Here is a 24,162-nt window from a genome sequence, read left to right as displayed (position 1 = left end):
TTTAATGCAGTGTGCATTTTTATATGCACGTACTTTTAAAAGTAATCGAATCACTTCAAAAAGAAATTTATTAAAATTAGGGGAGAAATCACTCCTGACCAAGCTTTACCACATCATGCCGACCAACAGCTAGGTGGTTGCACAGTATGCCCTCTACCCTGAATTTTGCTCAGAACCCCATGATTTGACTCTGGTTCTTTGGTTAAAGTTTCAAACGGCTCAGATAATGCTCGAATCTCCCAGTGCCTTGATCACTCTCAGAGTCCCTTTGATCAGCACACAGTGTCTCCTCATGTCAGGGACAGACATGGGGAGAGCTGGCCCAGTGTGACAGTCATCTTCCCCCAGCAACTGGCCATTCCAGAGCCAACTGTGTGGAAATCCATCCCAACGCCCCAGTATGTCATTCATTTGCCTGTCTTCCATCTGTTAGATGCAGATTAATAACAATACCTGTGCTGCCAGCTTCCCGTGCTCGTAGCGAGACTGGGATGAAGACCTTTCAGAAGAGTCTCACTCCCTGCCCTCATACTTGCTCAGCTGTTTTGTTTTTTTGTAATCTCCAAAATCCGGATTGAACTCCCCTGATAACTCAGCTGTTGAACGCATAAGCTTTATCCATAAGCGTAAGCTTTGTGCAAAAGTGTAACCATACGATGACATACTCATCGAAGAGAAGGCAGAGACCACTGAGAGCGACGCCACAAATAAATCCAAAGCATTTTACTAGGTGAGAGAAGCCTGGCCTAAAAAACTGCGTGCTCTGATTCCTTTGTAGCAAAGCTACGAAGACAAAAAAGCAAATCCATGGTTGCAAGGGGGCGCAGGGAAAGCTGCTTAGAGTGATAGATGGAACCATCTTGTATTTTGGCTGTTCATTACGATTCACATAGTGATTATTCACATAGTAATTATGCTTGCCCTTTGCCAAAAACTCCCAGAATTCTGCATACATCAGAAAAGCGTGGCTTTCCCAAGAGGTGAATTCTGTGCTAACTGGAAAGAAAGCTCCCTCCTGCCCAGGGTTGCCAGAGGATTCCTGGGAGCATAGTGTCTCTGTGGTGTGTGACTTAGGGAACAGGGTATGGGAGGTTTCTGGAGCGGGGTGGGGAGAGGGGACAGAGAGGAGGCATGGGATGCTGGCCGCTGAAGTAGGTGAACTGTCTCACTGCAGGGAGTTTGTAAGGAGCACGAAGTTCCGGACAGAAGCGGAGAGTTTTGGGTGGAGCTTTGTCTTTGAGGACTTGGTCTCCCAGGAGCTCAAAAAAAAGACCACCAGGCGGGTGAAGGTGAGAGAGCCTAGTGGTCCAGCTGAGGGAGCTGGGGGGATGTGGGCCCTGGGAGGAGAATCGAGAATCCTAAAGTGGGGGGAGAGGGGGGCAGGGCAGGATCTCGTGGGCCACAATGCAGAGTCAGGCCTGAGAGCTGGGTCAGGGAGGCAGCCAGAGAAACCCAACCCTGGCAGAGACAGACACACGTCGCAGGAGGTGGGCTCTGAGCTGATTCTTGCCCGAGAGAGACATGGACCAAGAACAGGATACTTCGGAAGCGGCTAGCAAGCTGCAGAAGGGGGAGGCCCCCCCCACCCCCAGCACCCAAGGCCTGCCTGCATCCCTGTCCTGCCTTTGGGTCACTTGCTCCTTCTTTCTTGCAGAATCTTCTCTGGTGGCTTCCTGTGGAGGGGGCATTTTGGAGGCAGGTAAGAGCTGACTCCTTCCCTCATCTTCCTGGTACCCACCAGGAATACGGTCTTTAATAACCAGATAACAAGTACTTCTGGGAAGCTAAGCAATCTTTTGTCCTTCTCTCTGATCTCCCTTTAGTCTGACGTGTAGTTTCCACCCCCCGCCCAGATTTCTTTTCTCATTTGAAAGTCAGATTTTTGCAGAGAATGAAGAGACAGAGCCAGAAGTCCTCCATCTGTTGGTTCACTCCCCGAATGGCTGATATGGCCAGAACTGAGCTGGTTGGCAACTGGAAGCCAGAAACTTCTCCCAGGTCTCCCACAAGGACTTATGGGCCAAAGAACTTGGGCCAGCCTCTGCTGTTGTCCCAGACCATAAGCAGGGAGTTGGATGGCAAGTGGAGCAGCCACAACAGAACCAGTTGGTGCTACAGGCAGAGAATTAGCCAGTTGAGTAATCACTTAGCCACACAGTCTTTTTTTTTTTTTTTTAAGATTGACTTTATTTTCTATTGGAAAGGCAGGCTTACAGAAAGAGAGACAGAAAGATCTTCCGTCTGCTGGTTTATTCCCCAAAATGCCACAAGGGCCAGTGCTGACCTGATTCCAAAGCCAGAAGCTTCTTCCAGGTCTCCCACATGGGTGCAGGGTTCCGAGGCTTTGGGCCGTCCTCCACTACCTTCCCAGGTCACAAGTAAGGTGCTGGATAGGAAGTGGGGCAGCCAGGATATGAACCGGCACCTGTATGGCATCCCTGTGGTTGCAAGTCTAGGATTTGAGTCTGACCCTGGAAAACCCACCCTGCCCCCTCCCCCTCGCTAGGCCATCTCACATCTGCCAACGTCCTTGCTCCGTCTAGTGGTCGAAGCTGAGCACTGGCAGCAGAAGCGTGTCTCCCTTCATCCTGTCAGCCTGCAGGTCCCGGCTCTGGCATCAAAGAGAAATTGGAGTTCCCTGTGCTTCACGTGAGCTGGAACGACGCTCGTGCCTACTGCGCTTGGCGAGGGAAACGGCTGCCGACGGAGGAAGAGTGGGAGTTTGCTGCTCGAGGGGGTCTGAAGGGTATACAGCCGTTGCCAAGGCTTATCGCTCGCCATCCTGCCCTGGTCCGGGACTTGAATGCAGGGTGCTGGGGTGTGCCTTCTCCCTAGAGCAGTGCTGCTTAAGTCTACTGTGCTGAAAGACCAGTTCTTTTTTTTATTATTATTATTTCTTATCCATCTCAGAAGAGTACATTTGTAAAATAGAGTAGCCATTAATAACTGGGAAACCGAAATGGAAAGCAGACATAAGTTTCCTATTTTTGGTGATTCCACAAGTATTATTTACAATTTTACAAGATTTCTTTATTTGAAAGGTAGAGTTACAGAGAGAAGAATCTTCTGTCTGCTGATTCACTTTCCAAATGGCCACAGCAACTGGGACTGGGCCACGCTAGCACCAGGAGCCCAGAACTCCAGATGGGCTCCGCACAGAGGAGGCAGGGACCCCAGTTCTTAAGTCATCCCTCGCTGCTCTCCTACGTGTATTAGCAGGGAGCTGCCTTGGAGGTGGAGCAGCTGCGACTCAACAGGAGTTCATACATGCTACCAGTGTCACAGACAACGCTTTAACCAGTGGCACCACAATGTCAGCCCCTCCAAGTTATATTTCAATAAAAATAACTAGACCAACATAGGAAGGGAGAATTGCCAGAACTGTATATCTTTTCCATAGGTGCACCGTGATGGATACAATGAATAACTGTTTACTCAAAGTTTGTCACTTTGTAACCTTTTAAAAGTATTTCATCATTTATTTATTTATTTATTTGAAAAGGAGAGTTGCAGAGAGAGGAAAAGAGATGGAGATCTTCCATCCAGGGGTTCACTCCCCAAATGGCTGCAGCAGTCGGAGCTGGACTTGGGTGAAGCCAGGATCCTAACGCTGCTTCCAGGTCTCCCACACGGGCACAGAGAGCCCCCAAGCACTTCTTCTTCACCTTCCACTGTTTTCTCAGAAGCTTTAGCAGAGGAGCTCGGTTGGAAGTGGAGCTGCCAGGACTTGAATTGGTGCCCATGTGGGATGCTGGTGCCACAGATGGCAGCTTTACCCACTGTTTCGTAGAGCCAGCCCTCATGTGAGTGGATAGCACTTGTCCACGTTAAACCCCTCCGTGCACTCTTGAATAAGCTCCTGACATATCCAGTCAGAAAGTTTAAAAGACATTTTGTTTTATTTGAAAGGCAGATTTTCAGAGAGAGAGGACAGAGAGAAAGACCTTCAGTCCCGTGGTTCACTCCTCAAGTGGACACGACAGCTGGAGCTGGGTCCATCTGAAGTCAGGAGCCTCTTCTAGGTCTCCCACGTGACTACAGTGGTCCAAGCACTTGGACCATCCTCCGCTGCTTTCTCAGGCGCGTCAGCAAGGAGCTGGGTCAGAAACGGAGCAGCCAGCCCTCGACCTGGTGCCCATGTGGGCTGCCGCCACCATAAGCAGAAGCTTAGTCTCCACACTAGGGTGCCAGCCCTTGTACTCAAAGCTTTTGATATAATTAATGAGGTTGCTTTCTTGCTTGTTCACTAATGAAGTATGTGAGTTTTTTTTAAAATTTTGTTTAGTGGATATGAGTTTCTTTAAAAAAAAAAGTTGTTTTATTTTTTTAATCCATCTAAGTGGCAGAGTGACAGAGCGATAGGTACACACACACACACACACAGGGGGGAGAGAGAGAGAAACAGATTCCGTTCACTCCTCAATGCCTGCCATGGCCAGCACTGGGCCAGCTGGAAGCCAGGAAATAAGAAGTCCATTTGGGTTTCCCTTGTGGGGTAGCACCAAGCGCTTGGTCCAAGAGCTGCCGCCATACCAAAATGTATTAACAGGGAACTGGATAAGAAATAGAATTGCCAGAACCCCAACAGGCACTCTGAAATGGGATGTGGGTAATTTAACTGCCATGCCTCAACACTCTGATGCCAAGTTTCTTCATTTTTAAGTCTCGAGTTTTTGAGCTTTTCTTGACATGAACATGGTCACAGCTAGTTCACAGAGTGGCCCCGGTCTGAGAACCACACTCGGAGCTAACTGCACTGTCCCGGGCAGGTAGGAGCCGAGGGCCCTAAGGCAGTACAGTCAGTGCCGGAGATGGGCATGCGAGCTTAAGAGCGACCTGCCTCTGCTCTTCTCCACACCTCCTAACTCCCTGTGGCTTCCCTCTCTTTTTGCTTCTCCACCTTCTCACCTCTCCCTCTCCCTCTGGTCTCCTTGCCCTTCTGACAGGCCGGATTTACCCATGGGGGAACAAATTCCAGCCAAACCGCACCAATCTGTGGCAGGTAAGAAGCACCTGTGTCCCTCCCTGGCTCTGGCACTGACGGAGACCTGCTCTAGGCCAGGCGCTGTGGGACTCCGAGCACCCTGTGTTCTTACTTATTTATTTTTAAGGTTTAATTATTTTTATTGGAAAGTCAGGTTAACAGAGAGAAGGAGAGACAGAGAGAAAGATCTTCCATCTGCTGGTTCACTCCCCAAGTGGCCGCAATGGCCAGAGCTAAACTGATCCAAAGCCAGGAGCTTCTTCCTTGTCTCCCACGTGGGTGCAGGATCCCAAGGCTTTGGACTGTCCTCGATTGCTTTCCCAGGCCACAAGCAGGGAGCTGGATGGGAAGTGGAGCAGCTGGGATATGAGCCGGCACTCATATTGGATACCAAGACATGCCAAGTACGAGGATTTAGCCACTAGGCTATGGTACCAGGCCCAACCCTGTGTTCTAATGGAACAGATTACTGATGACATGATGAGGCCAAAGGAGTGAATCACTGCCTGAGGGTGCCAGGGGAGGCTTCCTAGGCGGGGTGTCTCTGAGCTGATTACATTGGAGGTTGCCAAGTAGAAAGTGGAATGACAGGCCATCCCAAGCACGGGTACCAGCACGCAGGCCTGGCGCTGCTTTAGGAATGTGTGCTGGGTGTTCAGAGATGTGGAGACTCAGTGGAGCCCCTGGAGAGGGCTGGCAATAGTGCAGTTAGGGGATTGGATGGAAGCAGACTCAGAAGGATGCCCAACCAAGGTGGTGTAGAGCCATCTGAGCTTTCCAAATGGGACAGGAGCACCATTTTGTTGGAGGCGGGGCTGCTAATTTGCTCAGGACTGAATGAAGTAGAGCTGGACCTGGGTGAGGATCTTTACATTTGAGGCTATGGCAGTGGAAGCAAGAGAGGAAGCTGAACCTGGGGAGAGGGGTGGGTTGACTGTGAAGATGGATAGTTTGTAATTAGTCAAACGTAGCCGAGCAGTAGAGCAGAGCGGTGGAGTCCAGCCTGAATCCAGGCTTTGGCAGCAATGGTCACGGTGCTGCCACTGTCCAGGAGACAGAGGACACTTGTTGGCGGTCAGCGAGCTAAGATTTCAACGGTTTTGATGCATTGGAGTCAGAATAGAAAACAGAGTCCTGGGTCAGAGCAAGTGGCTATGGAGTTCTCAGCATGCACCTTGGCAAGGTGCTGTCCTCAGAGAGACAGTCAGCTGAGAGCAGCTCAGCACCAGTGCTCGGGGACAAGCAGTGAAAACACCCGAGGACTGGATGACCCCAGCTTGAAACCAAAGCGTCACAGAAAAGTTCGCACTTGTTAACAATTTAGCCAGCTGCTTGAAACGTAGTTGCCAGCTTTTTATCTGCATTGTAAATGTTTGTTTGAAAGGAGTGGGAGAGAGAGAGATCCATCTTCCATTTGCTGCTTCACTTCCCAAACAGCCAGGAGCCTAGAACTCCATTTGTATTCTTGACGTGGGTGATTGGGGCCAGGTACCTGGAGCATCCTCTGCTGCTTCCGCAGGCACATTAGCAGGGAATGGATGAGAAGAACAGCCAGGGCATGAATGAGCACTCTGACATGGGAAGTGATGAGATGTGGTGATTTAAGCCATTATTGCCAGTTTTTAAACAGAGACAAAACCTATTTCAAACTATTGTGAAGGTGAACCTAAAAGACAGATAGGGGAAGCCCTAGCATGTGGTAGGGCTAAATAAATCAAAACCCTCACCCCATTCATCCTTTGTGTGTGTGTGTGTGTGTGTGAGAGAGAGAGAGAGAGAGAGCAACTTCTATAGAGTAGTGATGACTGAACCCCAATTTTAAATAAACAAATTGAACAAACTGTACCAACAAGTATGGGTTGCTTCTTTAAGAATTTTGGTTGTAAAATATGAGAGATTAGAAAGGTAGAGTCAGGGAAGATGAAGGGGAGTTGAGGCTGTGGGAGATAGAGGGGAAGGGCCTTATGAGAGGGCACAATGGGTGTTGGTGGTGCCAGGGAGGGCAGTGGTGGTCTGGTCTCCGGTGCCCATGCAGAGGGCATGTGACCTCAGGAACAGAAGGGTGGCCCCTCTTCCCAAGGAACCATGGTGAATGGGGTTCTAGACCAAGAGGGGGGATGTTGCAGAGAGTGGAAAGAGCAGGACTGGGCTGGGCATGCCAAGAACCACCCAAGCACGTGCCTTCCCTAAGCCAGGTTCGAGGTCGTGGTGGAGGACCAGAGGGAACTTGTTTGAGAGCTCGGGATAGGAAGCTGAGGTCACTGCCCCAGGTCACACAGAAAGGTGACCTGGATTTTTCTCTGCCGTGGGTCAACAGCAAACCCTTCAACCTTAACTTCTCCCACCAGGGAAAGTTCCCTACAGGTGACACAGCTGAGGACGGCTTCCACGGAGTCTCCCCTGTGAAGGCGTTCCCCCCACAGAATGACTACGGTATGGTCTCCCATGCCCACAAGTCGGTCAGAGTGTTCTCCCTGATGGATGGAGCAGAGAGAGAGAGAGAGGCCCTTCTGTGCCAGCACTTGCTCCCCAGGGACCCTAATGGGCAAGGGTCGGGGGGTGCCTGCCAACCTGGGACTGACTTGCCAACTGTACTACAGGGCTGTATGACCTCGTGGGCAATGTGTGGGAGTGGACAGCATCCACATACCCGGCTGCTCACGAGGACATGCGTGTGCTCCGGGGGGCGTCCTGGATTGACACGGCCGATGGCTCCGCCAATCACCGGGCCCGGATCACCACCAGGTGAGAAGCTTGGGCCAAGGGAACGCATGCCTTGGGTGCTGAGCAGCTGGACCCTGGGCTCCTAGAGCATACCCCTGCCTGCCACTGGGAGTTGTGGGTATGGAACAGGCAGTGAGCCACTCATCATGAAAGCAGAAGGGCCTGGAACGGCTGGGCCCTTTTCCTGCCAGCTCTTGGCACCAAGGGAGGCTGTGTGCTCAGCATGCTGGTCATGTGAGTTTCTCCTCTTGTCCTCATCACCCGGTAAGCAGAGGGAGGGAGAAGGAGTGGCCTCATCGCTGGGTCATCGCCCGTGATCATGGACTTACAGGCGCTCCAAACTGGTTCATCGTGATAGTTCAATCTTCACATTCACTTGATTTTATAATCAAGGACAGAAAACTCAGCTACATCCCAGGGCCTGCTTGTTTTGACCTAGCAGGTGGCAGCTGCATGGTTGAGTTCTGGGCTGCCTAGTGGTCCTCTAGGACTTTCTGCCTCCTTCGTCTGCGGGTTCAGTTTGTTGATCTCTGCCTTTCACCGAGAGGGAGTCCACTCTGACCAGGGTCTAGGGACACGAGGGTTGCTTGGGTGACTCTGACACTTGGAAAGCCTTTTGTTTTCCTCCTCTCCCCCTCTGAGGACAAAGTAATAAGAAAGTACTGGCCTGGGCACAGGGAGCTGGTCAGCCATCCACCCTACTCCAGCCCCGAAGCAGTGTCTCATCTTGGGTTTTTGGGTCTGTAAGGTAGCAAACAGATTCTGCCTCCCGGAGAAGTTGGGAAACAACAAAGGCAGGAATATTCACGAAAGCTTCTAGAAAAATGTTACGAGCTGGCTAGCACTGTGATGTCTCCACTTCCGGCCACAGGGTTTTTTCAGTCGTTGTTCTCAGTTATTAATAATAGGTGTTATTTCTTAGCTGTCTTTCTACCGTCACTTTCTCCCCTGTGTCCTAAGATGCCTTCTTTCCTGTCCCTTAGGCACTGCACAAGTTCAGGAACTGTCTTTCCACTAGGTTTTATTTCCCAGACAAGGCACCCTGCAGTTGTCTCTCTCTCTCCCTCTCTCTCACACACACACACACGCACACACTCGGTGCGTTGAGCAGGGCAGCTGGGTGACGCCCATGGCCTGTTTCTTAGCCCCTACCTACACTCTCTCCCCTTCTCTGACGAATCTAGGATGGGCAACACTCCAGATTCATCCTCGGATAACCTCGGCTTCCGCTGTGCTGCCAATGCCGGCCGGATCCCGGGAGAGCTGTGAGCAGCCATGCCAAAGAACCGGAAGGAAGTCCCCCCAGGATACCTGTGTCATTCATTCATCACACAGCCACGCGCCAGGACTTCTGACCTCCAACCTCCTCCCCTGTCCTTCTGTGGCAGGCAACCTCTCGCCAGGCCAGAGAGGACCTAACCCTCAGAGGAGGGCTGCCTGCTATGGTCCACGAGAGAATGGACTCCACTTGGTGACTGTGGCTGGAAGCTGGGAGCTTCTCCCTAAAGCTTGGACTTAAAGATTATGGTGGCCAAAGATTGGAACAGAGTGCCCTGAAAGACAGCTTATTAGAGATTTCTAAATCCGCACCCCTTTCTTCCTGTCTGACATGGAGGTCTGCCATTTCTCTGCTTTCCCAGAAAGTTACTGTGAGAGGAAAACGCTCATTCATGGGCCTCATCCATGGTGTTTCATGCCCCTGACTTCCTCCACCTGTCAAATGCGCCCCATGGACTCTTTCATAGACAGTGATGGTCAGAGCCTGGGAGACCCAGACGACTGACCAGGAGTCACAAAGCAAAATGACACCCCAGAGCGAGGCAGTGTTAGTAGCTTCCCCTTCTATTGGTAATTAGGGAAGGGCCCCCCTGTGCGGCTCCAGTCATGTCCCCAGAGAGTCCCGCGCAGCCCCTGGTGCCACTGGACATACACAAGATGGTAAAGTCCCATTGTGCAACTGTGCCACTTTGTGTGTGTATCATCCTCGCCCTGGGCACCTGAGGGAAGAGGGCTCCCATAAAGAGAAACCAACAGAGTGAGGTTGGCACAGCAGGGAAGCCTGGAACTAGAAGAACCCCAGGTCCCATCTGGTCTCCACGCTCAGGGCTGCCTCCTGGATCTGTCCGTGTTCATCGCTGCGTGACAAGCCCCCCTGCTCTCCCATACAGTCCCCGGGAAGGAACGTCTTGGCTTCCCCACCAAGCGCTCTTGGCCATGACCTTGCTCTTCCGACTCAGGTGTTCTGAGGCTTCCTCTACCCGCCCCGCCTTCCCGCGCAGGCCAGGCAACCCCTCAGTAGTCATCCTCGACCAGAGAGAAGAGCACGGCCTTGGGGGTGTTCTCGAAGAGGGCGGCCCGATTCTGCTGCTGCCCCTTCTTCACCCAGTGACCATAGATGCGGAAAGCGTAGGCATCGATGAGTTTGCGCAGAGGTCGGAGGGCGTAGGGGTCCCGGATGACGATCTCCCTGGTCACAGGCTTCGCCCTGCGGTACTGGTAGTAGATCCGCACCGAAGCCAGCACTGTTAGAGCAATCACCTGCCGAGGGAGGGCCAAAACGAAGTGGCCTCTGAGCGGCCAGCGCAGCCCGGGGAGACCCTTCGCAGGGCTGTGAAACCCTTCGCAGGGCTTCCTAGTGTTCCCCGACCTCCGCTCGGTCCCTTGCAACCGGCACCTGTGAGGACCTAGATTGATGGAGGTGGTAGGCTGGCATCTGCCTTTTCCTTAGGGTGGCAGGAGCTGTCAGGGGAGGGACGGGGACTTGGGCACCTTAGTACCTTGAGCTTCCCCCGGGGGCTGAAGTGGCGCACTTCTTCCACCACGTACTGCTGGAAGAAGGGGTGTGCCAAAGCCTCTTCCGCTGTGTAGCGTTTCTGCGGCTGGACCACCAAGAAGCGAGAAACCTGAGTTGGGGGGAGGTGAAATGGAGGTTGGGAGGGAACATTGAAGACGTCCAGCATTTCAGAGGCCGCAGGGGTCTCTCCTGGTAGCCGCCTCCTCCCTTTGCCCTCCCCGCTGGCCTGGCCCCTCACCAAGTCCTTCACGGTGTCCGAGTAATCATCCCATTCAGGCGAGCCAAACTGGTAGTTGCCACTCATGATCATTCGAAGCATCAGCATCTGCTTCCGGTGCCAGAAGGGTGGCGAGCCAGCCAGTAGGGTGTACATGATGACCCCTGTGCTCCACCTGAAGATGGGCAGGGGCCACTTAGCACAGCCAGCTCTGATGGCTGGCAGAGGAGCAGGAGGGACCTGGTTGTAGCTCCCTCTACTCACATGTCCACCTCCTTCCCATAGCCCGGGTGATCTTCATTCATGGAGCACTCTATGATCTCCGGGGCCAGGTAGTTGGGAGTCCCACAGACCTCTGCAGGAATAGTTGCCATCAGGATAGGGTGCCGGGGAGAAACAGTAAGATGGAACAGAAACGGATGCTTGGGCTGGGACCCCGCTGACACTGACCAAGGGCAGGGGCTCAGAGGGCACCAAGCATGAGCCGGGTGGTTTCTTGGGTACTTGGAGCCATCCTTGCGTAGAAGGAGGCTGTGGGTACCTGGCTGAGCTCAGTCCTGGGACATATGTGCCTGGGATGGTGGGATGTTTGTTGCGGGATGAAGGTGGGTGGGGCGTGGCCAAGGGGTGCTAAGGGGAGTGACCCAGGCCATTTCTGTTCCTGGGAGAACCGGGGCGGGGGGGTAGGGGGAGACTCGGCTCCTGGCTGGACCTCGCAGCTTCTTTCCTGGGTCCAATTGGCAGGAGAAGCCAAAGTCGGTGAGCTTGATGTTCATGTCGTCATCTAAGAGGATGTTCTCAGGTTTCAGGTCCCGGTGCACAATGTTGAGTTTGTGCAAAGCACAGATCACCTCCAGGAGGGCCCTCATGATCTTTCTATGGTAGAGAAGACTCGTGTGAATGAGGAAGGATGCTGGGCAGGCTCCACCTAGAGCCGAAGAGGGAGGGAGGCCTCCTGAGCCAGAGGCACACACTCCCACCCTGGGCCTTGGACCTGGGGAAGAGAGTAGAGGGAGGAGCTGGATGCTCACCGGGTTTCCTTCTCACTCAGGGTGACCTTCTCAGTGAGGTAGTCAAAGAGCTCCCCTTTCTTCATCCTGTAGGAATAGAGGCTTGTAGCTGAGTTGGTCCAAGGACCACCCCCATGCTATCCCTGCTCTGATATATCAGTTGGATGGTGGGAGGCGGGGGTACTCTGTCGGGGCATAAAGCAAGACTGCATGAGAAAAGGAGGGACCCTGAGCAAGGAGGGACCAGGAGCTGTTTGCCCACTGGAGGCCCAAGAGTCACAGCTCTACCACACACTTCCTGGCGTGATCTAGAGAAAGGTCTGTGTTAGTCACACCCTCGGGGCTCCTCCGGGTAGCATTTAAAAAAAGAGCTTCCCCAAGCAACTTCAAAGGTTAAAGACATTTGAGCTGCCTCAAGGGCTGTATGAGATAGTGCCACAGACCAGGGTTGGGACAGCTGCAGCTGGTGGAATTAGACGGGGTCCCTGGAAAGTCTCCTTTGGTTGCGTATAGGAAGAGGTTCACCCTGTGTCCCCGCTACCCACCCTCCCAGCCCTCCAGGGAAAGCAGTGGGATTCCTTGGGCAAAGGTGGAGGAAGATGAAGGCAGGAACAAGGTGTACGGCAGCCAGCATTGCAGAGGAGGCAGAAAGACCTTGGGTTTGGCAGACAGGATGAGGGGGAACGGGGGCTGCAGGAGACAACCTTACAGAGTTGAACTTTATTTCATCCAATATCTGGGCCCTGTTGCTACAGAGCAATGTGTGAGCCCAGTTTCCTTCCTTTTCACTCACTTGCAAGGCGCTAGGACTCCCAGCTGCAGCAGCAACCAAGATGTAGCAGGGAATTTTGAGCACCATGTAGCATCTGTCCTCAGACCCCTGCCTTCCCATGGCCACCAGATCAGTTGTATATCAAAGTCAAGCGGCATTGCACTTGTTCCGTATGGCTGCAGTGTGAACGGTCACGTGGGTGACTGTCTTAGGTCATTGCAATTCCCTGGACCGGCTTAGGTGTGATAAATCAAGACATCCCTACAACAGGGCTTCGTGTCACACGGAAGAGACTGCCATCCCTGGGAACCTGTTAGGATGATGACGACGGGTCTCAGACACCCAGCTCATCAAGCGTTTTGTTCTGCTGGCATTTGACAGGGGCCTCGTCTCTCCTCCCCTGCTGGTGCAGGAGCCGGGAAATGATGATGGTGGCGGTGGTGGTGAGAATTCTAAACCTCACCCTATTGTTCCACTGCTGCCTCTCCCTGTGGTGCTGTGCTCTATCCCATTTCCCTGCCCCACTCTTGCCTCCCTACAAACAGCACAGTTCTTCTCCAGTACCAGGTAGGTCCCATGAGCCAAACTCCTTGCCACAGATAACTTTCCTGTAGAATGTGTCTTGGGACTGACTGGCCATACTCTGCTCTTCCCACACACAAGTTTTCCCTACTAGGTACCCCAGCTCCCAGATTAGGCCTTTGCTTTGACACTTCCTTCAAATAATCCATGCCTCTCCATTCAGGTGAGGCACTGGCCACCTTGGTTTAAAGAAACTCCCATCTCTAGCCTTTTGTTCTGGCATTATTATTATTATTATTATTATTATTGAAATTGACCCTCATACATACTAGTGAGAGTCCAGGCAACATTTTAGTCCATGTGCAGTACAGTATGTCCTGGTGGAAACAGGGCAAGCAACATTTCCCCCTTGTCAGGTATTCCTTTGTCATTGGAGCCTTGGAGCGTGCCTCTCCTGGCTCATAAATGCATACTAGGTTACTATGGGCTGTGTGACTGCACGCAGCGCCAAGGGCGCCTCACATATGTGTGTCGGTGCATAGCTACAAGTAAGGGACTCTATTCTTTTCTTCCTTTCCTATACCTAAGATGCCTAGAATGATAACCGAGTGACCGGCCAACACGGTTGTCTCTAACTGTTCACAGTGACATCGTGGCAATCACCGTGCTGTTTCTCTGTAATACCAGTGATGAATGTAAGGAGTTGTGCAGCCTGTAAGTGGAGGGCTCTGGGTTCAAAACCTGGCAGCCTGACCCCAGCGGCTGAACTGTCTAGAGATCCCACGTGTCCTCCACAGGGTAGGGAGCACTGCTGGTCTCCTGGGTGCTCTGGATGGGAGGACGACAGTAAGCAGATTGTCCCCGAATGTCACCAGCTGCAGGGCTAGGTACTTACAGGTCAAACACCAAGAAGAAGAAAGTGTTGGTCTCATAAGTGTCCTTCAGCTGTACTGAAATGGAAATGGCAGGCTCGTCTCAAGTAGCAGAGGAGCCTGGGCAGGGCAGCAGGGGTGATGGGCTTATGGCTCCTGTGAGCTGATTTCAAACGCTAAGGATGGAGGAGGTGTCAAGGATGGTGCTCTCAGGAAGTCAGCCTGGGGTGTGTCGGGTCCCAAGGCTCTGAGCGCCCACTCCCCCCCGCCTGTCCCAATCCCAGCCTGGAGCTGATGGGGTCTCAGGTAGCAGATGACACGATGGATGGTTCCAGCCTGGCCACACCCTGGGACTGCACTCCCCGACTGGGACGCCAGGGTGGAAACATGGCCAAATGTCCAGCTGTGGCTTGGGGCCATCACTCACTGATGTTGGGGTGTCCCGACACCTTGCGCAGGATGTCCACCTCCTTCAGCGTGGCTTGTCGTAACTCCTGCACCTCCTCGGCACTGAAGCTGCCCCCACCGGTGACGTCGATGATCTTCACAGCGTACTCCTGGCTCGTGGGCTTGTGGATGCAGCGTCTGACCACACTGCTAACTCCCCTGGGGGCACAAAGGACAGAGGGGGCTGAGGACCACCCTCACTCACCACAGGGCAGGTCCCCCAATCCAAGCCACAGTAGGGATGTTCTCCCACATCTGATGACAGACACTCCCCGTCCCACCGACTGCCTGTGAACCTTGGGGGATAATGGGAATGGAGATCTAAGGACACAGAGGGGTGATTTGCCCAGAGCTGAGGAATAGCAAGCCTCCTCTTGGGCCTGGTGACTTACTGAAAGAAGAGGTACACTCAGGGTCACACCCTTCCCTCTGATCTCTGACCCTGACCCAAAGCTACACTTTGATGTGCTTGTTCATGACACTTGTAATTTTCTGCAACAAATATTTATTTATTTCACTTGAAAGGCAGAGAGAGAATATGCCCTTGGATCCTCTGGTTGACTCCCCATATGCCAACATTAAGCTAGGCTGAAACAAGGAACCCAGAACTCCATTCTGGTCTACCTCATCAGTGGCAGAGGCCCAAATAGCTAAGTTACCACTTGCTGTCTCCCAGGTGCATTAGCAGGAAGCTGGATTGGAAGCAGAGGAGCTGGGCCTGGAACAGGTGCTCTAGTATGGGATATGGTGATCCCTAGCAGCAACTGAACCTGTTGTAGTGTCTGCTGCCCGAGCACCTGAAGCTTCTTGCAGGGAGAGGTCTCTGACCCCCTGAGCCTTTCACCTGCCATGACATCCTTAGGGGTGGGGCATACTCTAAACTGGGGGCTTCAACAAAAGTACAGAATGCTTTGGCGATAAAAATGAGGTCAGTTGCTCACTTCAAGGCAGCAGAGGCGGCTCCACCCTGCAGAGCCTGTACGCACCTCCTGCGGAAAGCCCAGATCTTACCTGCCCAGGATCTCCTTGGGCTCATAGTTCTCATAGAAGCCCTGTGCAGAATGGGAATCCGGCAGAGCTTCGTCCCGGGTCATACTCGGTCCCTCAGAGGTCCTGAGAGGCAAGCAGAAAGAAGCTGTTCACCCCACATTCCCCAGTGACGTGCATGAGGGTCAGAGGTGTTTCTCACTCCTCTTTGTTATCTCCTGGCACAGCCCTGGCCCACAGCAAATGGGAAAGCTTCAACCAGCCTTAGCTTCCTAATCCTGCCTGAGCCCTGGAGCTGCCAGTCTTTCTTCTTCCTGACTTCTCCCCCTTTTTCACATCACAAAGACGTGGCTGGATCCTTCCCGCCAGTTGCATATGCTGGTGACCCCCCAGGGAAACCACACTAGCTTCCGATACTCCTAGGACAGGCAGTACAGTCAACTAGGCACTGAGGCAGGCAGGGCTTCATTGTGCTATGTGCCCTTGGGAGAAGGCAAGAAGCATCACGGTTTCTTCTCAATGTGCCACTCTGATGGGCTCCCCCTCGTCTCCTGCAGCACCACCTGCCCTAACTGAGCCCAGCCCCGCTACCTGGGCTAGCCTCCTGTGTGCTAACCTTCCACTCGGTCCTCACTCATTCTGTCATAATCAGCTGTTTCCCAAACCCACATTCGTTTATTTACTCCATCTGACATTCTGCAGACCAGTCTGCGGAGCTGGGTGGTGAATCCTGATCCCAGCCTCCAAGATCCCCTTGTCATCTCCCCCAGGAGAAAGTGACCTTCCCTGGATGTCCCCAGCCCTCTCTGTTCTCTGTGCTCTCTGTGTCCATGCACACATGGAGCAGGTGTGGACATGAACCAGCAAAGGCTAGCCAGGTGTCCTGCTGGGTCCTAGCCCACGCGTCCAAGGTCTCACGGGCAGGATTGGCCCATCCTACCTAATGAAGGCCGCTGAGCTGTGCGTGGTGCTGCTGCTGCTGCTGCTGCAGAGAGGGCCTCCCAGGACCGGGATGCTCAGCTCTGGACACAGATGAGCTGAGCTGGCTCGTTCTGTACCAGGACCACAAAGGTTAATCCCAAGGACCTGAGCTCTCCCTCAGACACAGGCTTTGGAAAAGACAGTCAACTCCCAGCAGAAAGGCAGGCAAATGGAAAGGCGACACTGGCTGCCTCTCTGCAGGGCCGAGGCTGCCCTTCACCCCGCCCTTCCGGCCCCAAAAAATCCTGCCTTGTCTCATGGAGCCAATTTGCTGACACTGGCTGCCTCAGCCTCAGGTTGGCTGTTCTAGGAAGTCTGGTGTCCCCACGACTGGGTGCCTGGTTACCAGAGGAAGGCTGAGAATAACAACAGTGTCCCCTGCCAGCTGCAGGCGCCTGGGCTACAGAGGCCTTCTTTGCTCTGTCAGCAACCAAGGACTTTGTGTGTGGGCCTTGGCAAATGTTTTCAGGCTCCCAAGTTGCGAGCACCCCTTACCTCCCAAAGTTGAGCAGCATCAGGCCTCTTGCTTCCCCCAGCCCTTCATGGCTAGAGGGTCTACCTGGGCCCGTGAATGCCAAGATGCCAGTCTGGACCCCGGGCACCACTCCCTGCTACAGCTGGGTTGGCCAACCTAATGTGACATTCACCTTTCCCGTTGGTGGGGGTGTGGGGTATATTGCCCCCCCTCCTCTTTATATGAGGCCAACCTTGTGCTTCTTTCTCTCTGCTGCCCCATCAGCCTTTCCCAAGACCCTCTCTGGAGAGCCTCAGAACTCCAGTCCTGGTCCTTCTAGAACTCAGCATCACTCCCCCACAAACCCAGAGTCCAAAACTCATTTGTCGGAGAACATTCTTCCCCGAGGGAGGCACGGGAGTTCAAGGGTCAATGCCGCCACACTCTCAGGTTCATCCGCCTTTTTCAGAAAGGCAGAGAAATTCATCCAATGGATTTTGGGGGGCTTCCCTCTTCTGTCATCCTGGCATTTTATCCACCCCTGGCCTGGCTACTCACCGTTAGGTTCTTCCAGGCCCTGGAGTGAGCTTGACGAGGATCCCAAACGTCCCAGAGCCCCCTGGGTGAGGAGCCAGAGCCCCCAGGGTGAGAAGAGGACAGAGTGAGAGAGAACGAAGCTGTGTCCCCAACAAGCACTTGTGGCCAGAGTCAGATATCCCGATGCTCTTCTTTCGGTTCTTGCTAGTTGATGACGGAAAAATGGATCCGAAAATAAATCACACCTGCAAACCTGGGACGCAGGCCAAAGTCCAGCAGGGACAGGACACAGGGCCAGTTTCAGCAAGGGGAGACCTCTGGTGGAGTGTGAGAAAAGCTCAGGCAACTTGGGACCAGGCGGGCAGCAGGAGGTGACTGGTCCTCCCTGCTGGGGCTCACCTGCTGTCAGGTGCAAAGGACACAAAGCCAGCATTGCAGGAAATGTAGTGAGGGGCAGGCCTGGTGGGGGTTGTTGGGGCACTACCGATTAGGCTGCAGTTCCCACTAGTGTCTGTGAGGGCAGGATGTGTGGTGGGCAGGGTCGGACTGAGCTGCAGCATCTGTTGGTTAACATAAAAGATGGGGCTGGGGACAGAACTGACCTAGCAACTGCAACTACCAGTGTGTAGTGTAACGAGGGTGATGGACTGAGCTGGACCCTGCACTGGCTCACACACACAGGAATCAGGTCTGGGATCACCTGTAATGAAGTTTTTTATGGGGGAAAATCCTCCAACTGGATCACTGGACTCAAAACTCCAACCACAGGGAAAATCACAGGATCTGTGGTCTGACTATGGAGTGCATGCGTCAGAACTGAGCCTCACTGTTCCTACTAGGACAGGAGGTGAATTGTGTAGGGCTGGCACATGGACCCCCTGGGTACGCGCAAAATCTGGCACTGGGAGAGGTTCTGATGGAGGAGCCTGGGCAACTCCTCTGGCAGGACGCAGTCTCTGCAGGTAAGTGTAAAAAGCATTATAGGAAACAGCCCAGAACAGGTCACGGAAAGTTACCCACTGGCATCCATTTGGCACGGGTCGGGGGCAGACCAGGCTGAACCAGTTCACGTCACCCACGGGTGAATCTGAGCACCGGAACAGAGTGTGAGTCAAGCCAGGTTCGGTCGAGACAACATGACGAAATGCCAAGTTGAGGTGACCTGTACCAGATGTGGCCGCAATACCCAAGAGCACACGTGAGAACCGGGAGGGAAGCGGCGAAGCCAGCAGGGGGAATGTGGAGGGCTTCCCTGCTGGACAACCACTCCCACTGGAGAGCATGGGTTGGGATGGGGGCAGACCAGGCCTTATGTGAACTAGACCAGGGAAAAGCCAGCTTGGGCTGACTACTCCAATTGGTACAAGCAAAAATTAGAGTGGGTCAGGGTTGGTTGGGCTTTACCGCAGCATCAGCTGGCAGGGGCTGGCACTGGAAGCTAAATCTGTGCAAAATCCGGGAGTGGGAGTGGCCCAGTAGGGCATGAAAACCAGGACGGGGCTGGAGTGGCTAAACAAGAAAGGCACCCAACAGCATGTGTGTGGGATGGATGGTGGAGCTGGCTGGGTTGAGCTAGGCTTCAATGCCCATTGACATGTATGAGAACTGAATGGGATGTGGGACAGACTGGACTAGTCTGCATCCCATACAGACAAGCATGGGAACCAGTGCACAGGGCGGGTCTGGTGGGGGTTATTGTGGGTCGCTCCAACCAGGCTGCAGCTCTCACTGGTTTATGTAAGGGCCGAGTGTGTGCTGGACAGAACCAGGCTGAACTGCAACAAACTTTGGTTACAGTGGAAGACAAGCCTGGAAACAGAAGCAATCTAGCAACTCCAACCACCAGCTGATGGGAGTGATGGACTGTGCCAGTTCCTGTACTTGCCAAGTACACACAAAAATCTGGTCTGGGATCATTTTAGACAAAGTTTCTTTTGGGATCTCCCCATTCAAACTGCCGGACTCAGAACTCTAACCATGAAAAGACAGGACAGAACAAGTCAATCAACTACCCCAGCTATATGTTGGCAGTGAAGAACTGGGCAGAGACTCTAAGATGGACTATGCCAATCAGTGGATTCTTCAGTGACCTCATTGTGCTTGGAGTGGCGAGAGTGGCAGTGATTCAGAACTGTTAAACTATCAAAACCACTTGAGCAGGACCCTTGAAGCATGCCCTACACCAGGGACCTGGGATGGGGCTTCTCCCTTTTCCCCAGATACAGGAAAAAAAAATGTGGAAATACTCTTATCCACTTTGCTGTAGCCCTTGAACCTCTGTGCCGTAGTTACGTAAAGACTGTCAAAAATAAAGGGAAAAAAAGAACTTAAAAAAGAAAACAAAGCAGAAGAACTGGGCCTCTTCAGTTGCTGAGCTGGTGCGGTGGATGGCAATGCCCAGATGCACATGGGGACATGATATATCATGACCTGCAGATGCACATGGGGACATCTTGGTTGGCAGACAACTAACTCTCCTGGTCAATCTTTGACAGCAAGTGTCTGGGGGAAGACCTTGGAAGCATTCCTGAACCTTGGAGCAATGAAATCGATACCATATCAGAACTATTAGAACCACGTAAGCAGTACCCTCGGAACACGCTCCACATCAGAGATCCCAGGAGGACATCACGTGGCCAGCCCACATCCACAGGTGCCGATGCACTTGGGCTGCTGGGAGCTGTCCTCTCCTCTTCTCTCCCCACAGAACAACAGAAAAAAGGAAGCGGGCCCGGCACAGTGGCCTAGTGGTTGATGTCCTCACCTTGAACGCAACCAGGATCCCATATGGGCGCCGGTTCTGATCCCAGCAGCTCCACTTCCCATCTAGCTCCCTGCTTGTGGCCTGGGAAAGCAGTCGAGGATGGCCCAAAGTCTTGGGACCCTGCACCCGCGTGGGAGACCTGGAGGAAGCTCCTAGCTTTGGATTGGCACAGCACTGGCTGTTGTGGTTGCTTGGGGAGTGAATCATCGGACAGAAGATCTTTCTGTCTCTTCACTATATACATATCTGACTTTGCGATAAAAATAAGTAAATCTTAAAAAGAAAAAAGGAAGCAACTGTCTCAATCACTCCCTCATGCCTCTACCTTCCCGACCCTGATCAGTAATCCACACAGGTTTATAGCCTTCTCAATTAGGTAAACAACATCAAAACCAACCAAAAACTAATACACAAAGCATCATGCATGAGCCAAATCCAAATACTCATCTTATTTGTTTAGCATTTTACTAAGTACCTCATCTTCATTGGAAACTAGAACTCTGGGACTTGCTTGATCTTTAAGTCGGTAAGGCGTAAAGATCCATTCCAGATGTTGTAAATACCAGGGCTCCTCCCATTCTCCACTGGCCATCGCTCTCACCCTGGGAACGTATTGAATCACTACAGAGAAAGGAGTTGAGACTTGAATCTGAACACTAAGCTCAAGTCTTTAGGCCAATGGTGCATACTAGACACAAGGGGGAGCTGGCCATCAGCACTATGAAGTCACACAGGTGCCAGACCCCAGAAAAATCGGGAAAAGGACCTATTGACTAACCAGGTGATATTCTAAATTGCATCCCAGATGTCCTATTGGCTCTGCTTCCAATCCAGCTCCCTTCTAACGTGCCTGGCAGCAGTATAGTCCAAATACTTGGGCCCCTGCTACCCACATGGGTGACACCAGTGGGGTTCCGGGTTCTCGGCTATGCTGGCCCAGTCCTGGTCATTAGTCAGCTGGGGAGTGAACAGCAAAGGGAAGACCTGCTCACCTTTCAAAGTCAAGTACTTCCGGGTCTTTCAAAAGAGGAATCTTTGCCTTAAGTGTAAGAGAACAACTGCAGAGGAACTGCTTCTATCAAGAGAAAGCTTCTTACCTTCTATCAACTGCATGTGCTGGGGAACGGGATCAGGCCACCGCATGCTGACACGGAACCAGTGCAATAACAGCTCTATTCCCACCCCTACCTAAGTCACCTGTCAGACTGAAAAAAAAAATTATGTCGTGTGTGTGTATGTATGCGCGAATGTTTACACACATCTATGTGGGTGGGTTACGGTGAGGCCTCCTACCTACTACTGTTACTTCATGAGTTCTATGGGAACCTTTCAAACAGCACGGCTTCTAGTGAGCTCATTCTTAAAAAACAAACCCAAAAAACCTGGACAGCCAGGAAGCTGTCGGATCTCCACGCGTACGCCAATACCCAGGCTACAGACTTCACGCACTTAACAGACTTGCTGAGACAACCATGTTTTCCTGAAAACACACATGTCAGCACGCGGTGCATACCGCACTGAATTCATGACCTTACACTGAAAAAGACCCATGTTGGAAGGAAATCACTTTATTCTAATCATAAACAATAACATTACAACAGCTTGTTCAAGGTGCCTGAACATCTGCTTAGCCCCAAATTCAATTTAGTAAGTTTCCACACAGCAAAAATGCCCTCTCGCGCCGCAACGCGGACCCAAGGGAGCTCTTCCAAGCAGACGACAGGCTGACCTGTGGCTTTACAGCTCAACTGTGACTATCGATTACACTGCTATGCTAAAGTAACTTGGTCGAGAAACTCGATTTTCTACCTTCATCCTGAACTTCTTGATTAGAGTAGTCCTGCAAAAAAGAGAAAGGCAGGTGAGAAGAGCACGCGCACACATCCACCCAGCCCAGCAAGCTCCCGATGGCGCTGGTTTCATTCTTGGGCTTCTGAAGGCGTCCTGTGGCCAACACAACTCCTGGCCTTTGCCTCAGTGTGCGGGAAGACAGTGAGCTGCTTGTGTGCCTCTGGGGAACAAGCGCCAAGGCACAAGGTCGCAAGTACGACTTCCGATGAACCCGAACGTGCAACCTCCTAATCCCACAGTGCAGACATCTGAAAGGGAGGAATTCTTCTCCCTAATTTCCTAACCTGAATATATAACCTGGATGCGATTTCTTAATTCGGCAAGAAAATCACAGAAAAACCAGACTGACTGCCAACATCCCAAAGAGCCTAATTCACTAGGACTCTACCAAGGGACTTGCTGAACCGTTCGTCACTAAAACCTGAAGAAAATCAACAAATGATCAGCTTGTATGTCCACGGCTGGCAAAAATGTCCTCACTTCTATTCACGGTCCACAGTATTAGACCACAAGATCTGACACGGTGATTTATATCTGCATGGCAGAGAACAAAACATAGTACATTTCTGAGCTAGTTTCTTCTCCAAGAATGAAACGATGTAGGAATTTGGCACCATGATGAAGATGCCATGCCTACATCCTATATCCACGTGCCTTGGGTTCAAGATCCGGCTTTGCTGGACCCCTGCCACCCACGTGGGAGGACAGACTGGTCCTCAGCTTGCTCCGGCACTGTCTACCGCAGGCATCTGAGCAGTGAAATCTTGGAAGATTGCTCCCCGTCTCTTTCAAATAAGGGTCAATAAATTCTCTAAGAAGAAATGATTTCCCTCTAATTTGTTAACAGTCACAGCCTGAAAAAGAATATGACTGCAAACTGAGCAGACACAAGCTTGGAAAACCACCTACCATTTGCAATTCTGCACTGTCTCAGGACTTCGTTGAAACCCTCGCAGAGCTTGACATCGCTCTGGCTCTGGGCACACTCCAGGAACTGCTTTATCTCATAGGAGCACGGGCCAAACTCCTGCTGCTGTGCCGCGCGGGCTCCCTGAGGCTCCTGCAGGGGCACAACGGAAACGCGAAAATCACTGACCTCGCCAAGGGGCGGTATCCACCAACTCTGAGGTTAACTGTGGAAGTAGGACTAGAAAAACGCAAATTTACACGAAAAACCAGGAAAACCTCAAGGTAGCAAAAAAAGGAAGCTTCAGCAAAACTCCGGTGGAAATCAAGTCAACAATAGATACAGATAAGGTGGCAAGGTTATCTGGGCTGCTCAAGGTTAAACATTTCAGTGAAGTTCTAAGGAGGAAAAGCAGGACAGCAGAAACACGGGTGGATACAAACATCCACGGCACAGGGCAGACTCGAGCCCACGAAGACCGCTCCTACACATCATGAACTTACAAACACTCAAACACAACACTGAAAAGTAAACAGCACCCCCCCCCCCATCTTACCTGGTAAGTGATGTCGGGCCTGGCGGGCTCAACGTTGCTCCCTCCGCTGAAGCCCCCAGTGATGGCATGACCCAGCGTGTGGCCCACGGCGGAGCCCACGGCCACACCAGCCGCAGTGGTGGCCATCTGGGCCATGAGGCCTGGCTGTCGGGGTGCGGCTGCGGGCGTGCCAACTGCAGATGGTGGAGCTGCTGCTGGCGGCTGCGCTGCTGCGGCTGGCCTCGGAGCGGCTCTCATCGGAGGAGCCCGGCTTGAAAGACAACATAAAACATTAACTTGCCATTTCCTCCTGTGCAAATTACCGACTTCAAAAACACTTGATCACTAAATAAATTTCAAGGTATTTAATATAATCAACCCAACAGAAAATGCTTACTACAACAGACATACAAGGATCTCAAGGAAAACAAATTGCATGATTTTTTTTTAGCTTTTTATTACAGCTGTAAGTACCAAGTACATGTTTTATAATGTTTTTTTTCCTGGTGTTCTGAGCTTTTCTGTATATTCACCTAGCCCATTCTATTTTTAAAGAAGCTATCAGCTATTCTAATTAACATTTATAAGTATATTTAATGTTGCAAATGTATATGTTAATATATATATATTTACATACTTGTAACATTAAGAGTCACAGGGCCCTGAACAACAGTGCAGAGGTTAAACTCCCTGCCTTGAACACACCGGGATCCCATATGGGCGCCAGTTCTAATCCCGGCAGCTCCACTTCCCATCCAGCTCCTGCTTGTGGCCTGGGAAAAGCAGTCGAGGATGGTCCAAAGC

The 24,162-nt window shown here is 52.1% G+C and overlaps 3 protein-coding genes across 5 annotated transcripts; 1 reads left to right on the top strand and 2 right to left on the bottom strand.

Moving 5' to 3' along the window:
- Window positions 1-1,174: 1,174 nt before the first annotated feature.
- On the top strand, window positions 1,175-9,062 carry LOC121166829 (inactive C-alpha-formylglycine-generating enzyme 2; the record flags this gene model as incomplete). Its single annotated transcript, XM_040996122.1, has 7 exons — window positions 1,175-1,289; window positions 1,655-1,699; window positions 2,596-2,746; window positions 4,947-5,002; window positions 7,333-7,417; window positions 7,585-7,729; window positions 8,893-9,062. Coding segments are annotated over 7 exons (682 nt in total), but the record flags the coding sequence as incomplete, so codon positions are not given.
- An 850-nt stretch (window positions 9,063-9,912) lies between these two features.
- On the bottom strand, window positions 9,913-15,446 carry LOC121166828 (phosphorylase b kinase gamma catalytic chain, skeletal muscle/heart isoform). Of its 3 annotated transcripts, none has more exons than XM_040996118.1 (9): window positions 15,354-15,446; window positions 14,323-14,501; window positions 13,919-13,973; window positions 11,751-11,816; window positions 11,432-11,595; window positions 10,984-11,074; window positions 10,741-10,894; window positions 10,486-10,611; window positions 9,913-10,246 (listed from the first exon to the last, which is right to left on the bottom strand). In XM_040996118.1, exons 1-9 carry the CDS (start codon window positions 15,434-15,436, stop codon window positions 10,001-10,003), a joined length of 1,164 nt encoding a protein of 387 aa, XP_040852052.1. In that variant the 5' UTR covers window positions 15,437-15,446; the 3' UTR covers window positions 9,913-10,000. The 3 variants fall into 3 exon arrangements, with proteins under 3 accessions (XP_040852052.1, XP_040852053.1, XP_040852055.1); XM_040996119.1 differs by having other exon boundaries at window positions 11,751-11,831; window positions 15,354-15,436; XM_040996121.1 differs by having other exon boundaries at window positions 13,919-13,968; window positions 14,345-14,501; window positions 15,354-15,436.
- A 6,171-nt stretch (window positions 15,447-21,617) lies between these two features.
- On the bottom strand, window positions 21,618-23,700 carry LOC121166827 (coiled-coil-helix-coiled-coil-helix domain-containing protein 2-like; the record flags this gene model as incomplete). The annotated part of the gene is made up of 3 exons (XM_040996117.1): window positions 21,618-21,905; window positions 22,826-22,976; window positions 23,380-23,700. Coding segments are annotated over 3 exons (483 nt in total), but the record flags the coding sequence as incomplete, so codon positions are not given.
- Window positions 23,701-24,162: the final 462 nt, after the last annotated feature.

This window comes from Ochotona curzoniae, unplaced genomic scaffold (genome assembly GCF_017591425.1).
Source record: "Ochotona curzoniae isolate NIBS_2020 unplaced genomic scaffold, NIBS_Ocur_1.0 patch243, whole genome shotgun sequence".
Taxonomy (NCBI): Eukaryota; Metazoa; Chordata; class Mammalia; order Lagomorpha; family Ochotonidae; genus Ochotona; species Ochotona curzoniae.
The sequence above is the reverse complement of the archived record's forward strand: the minus strand, read 5'-3'. Positions and strand labels throughout refer to the sequence as shown.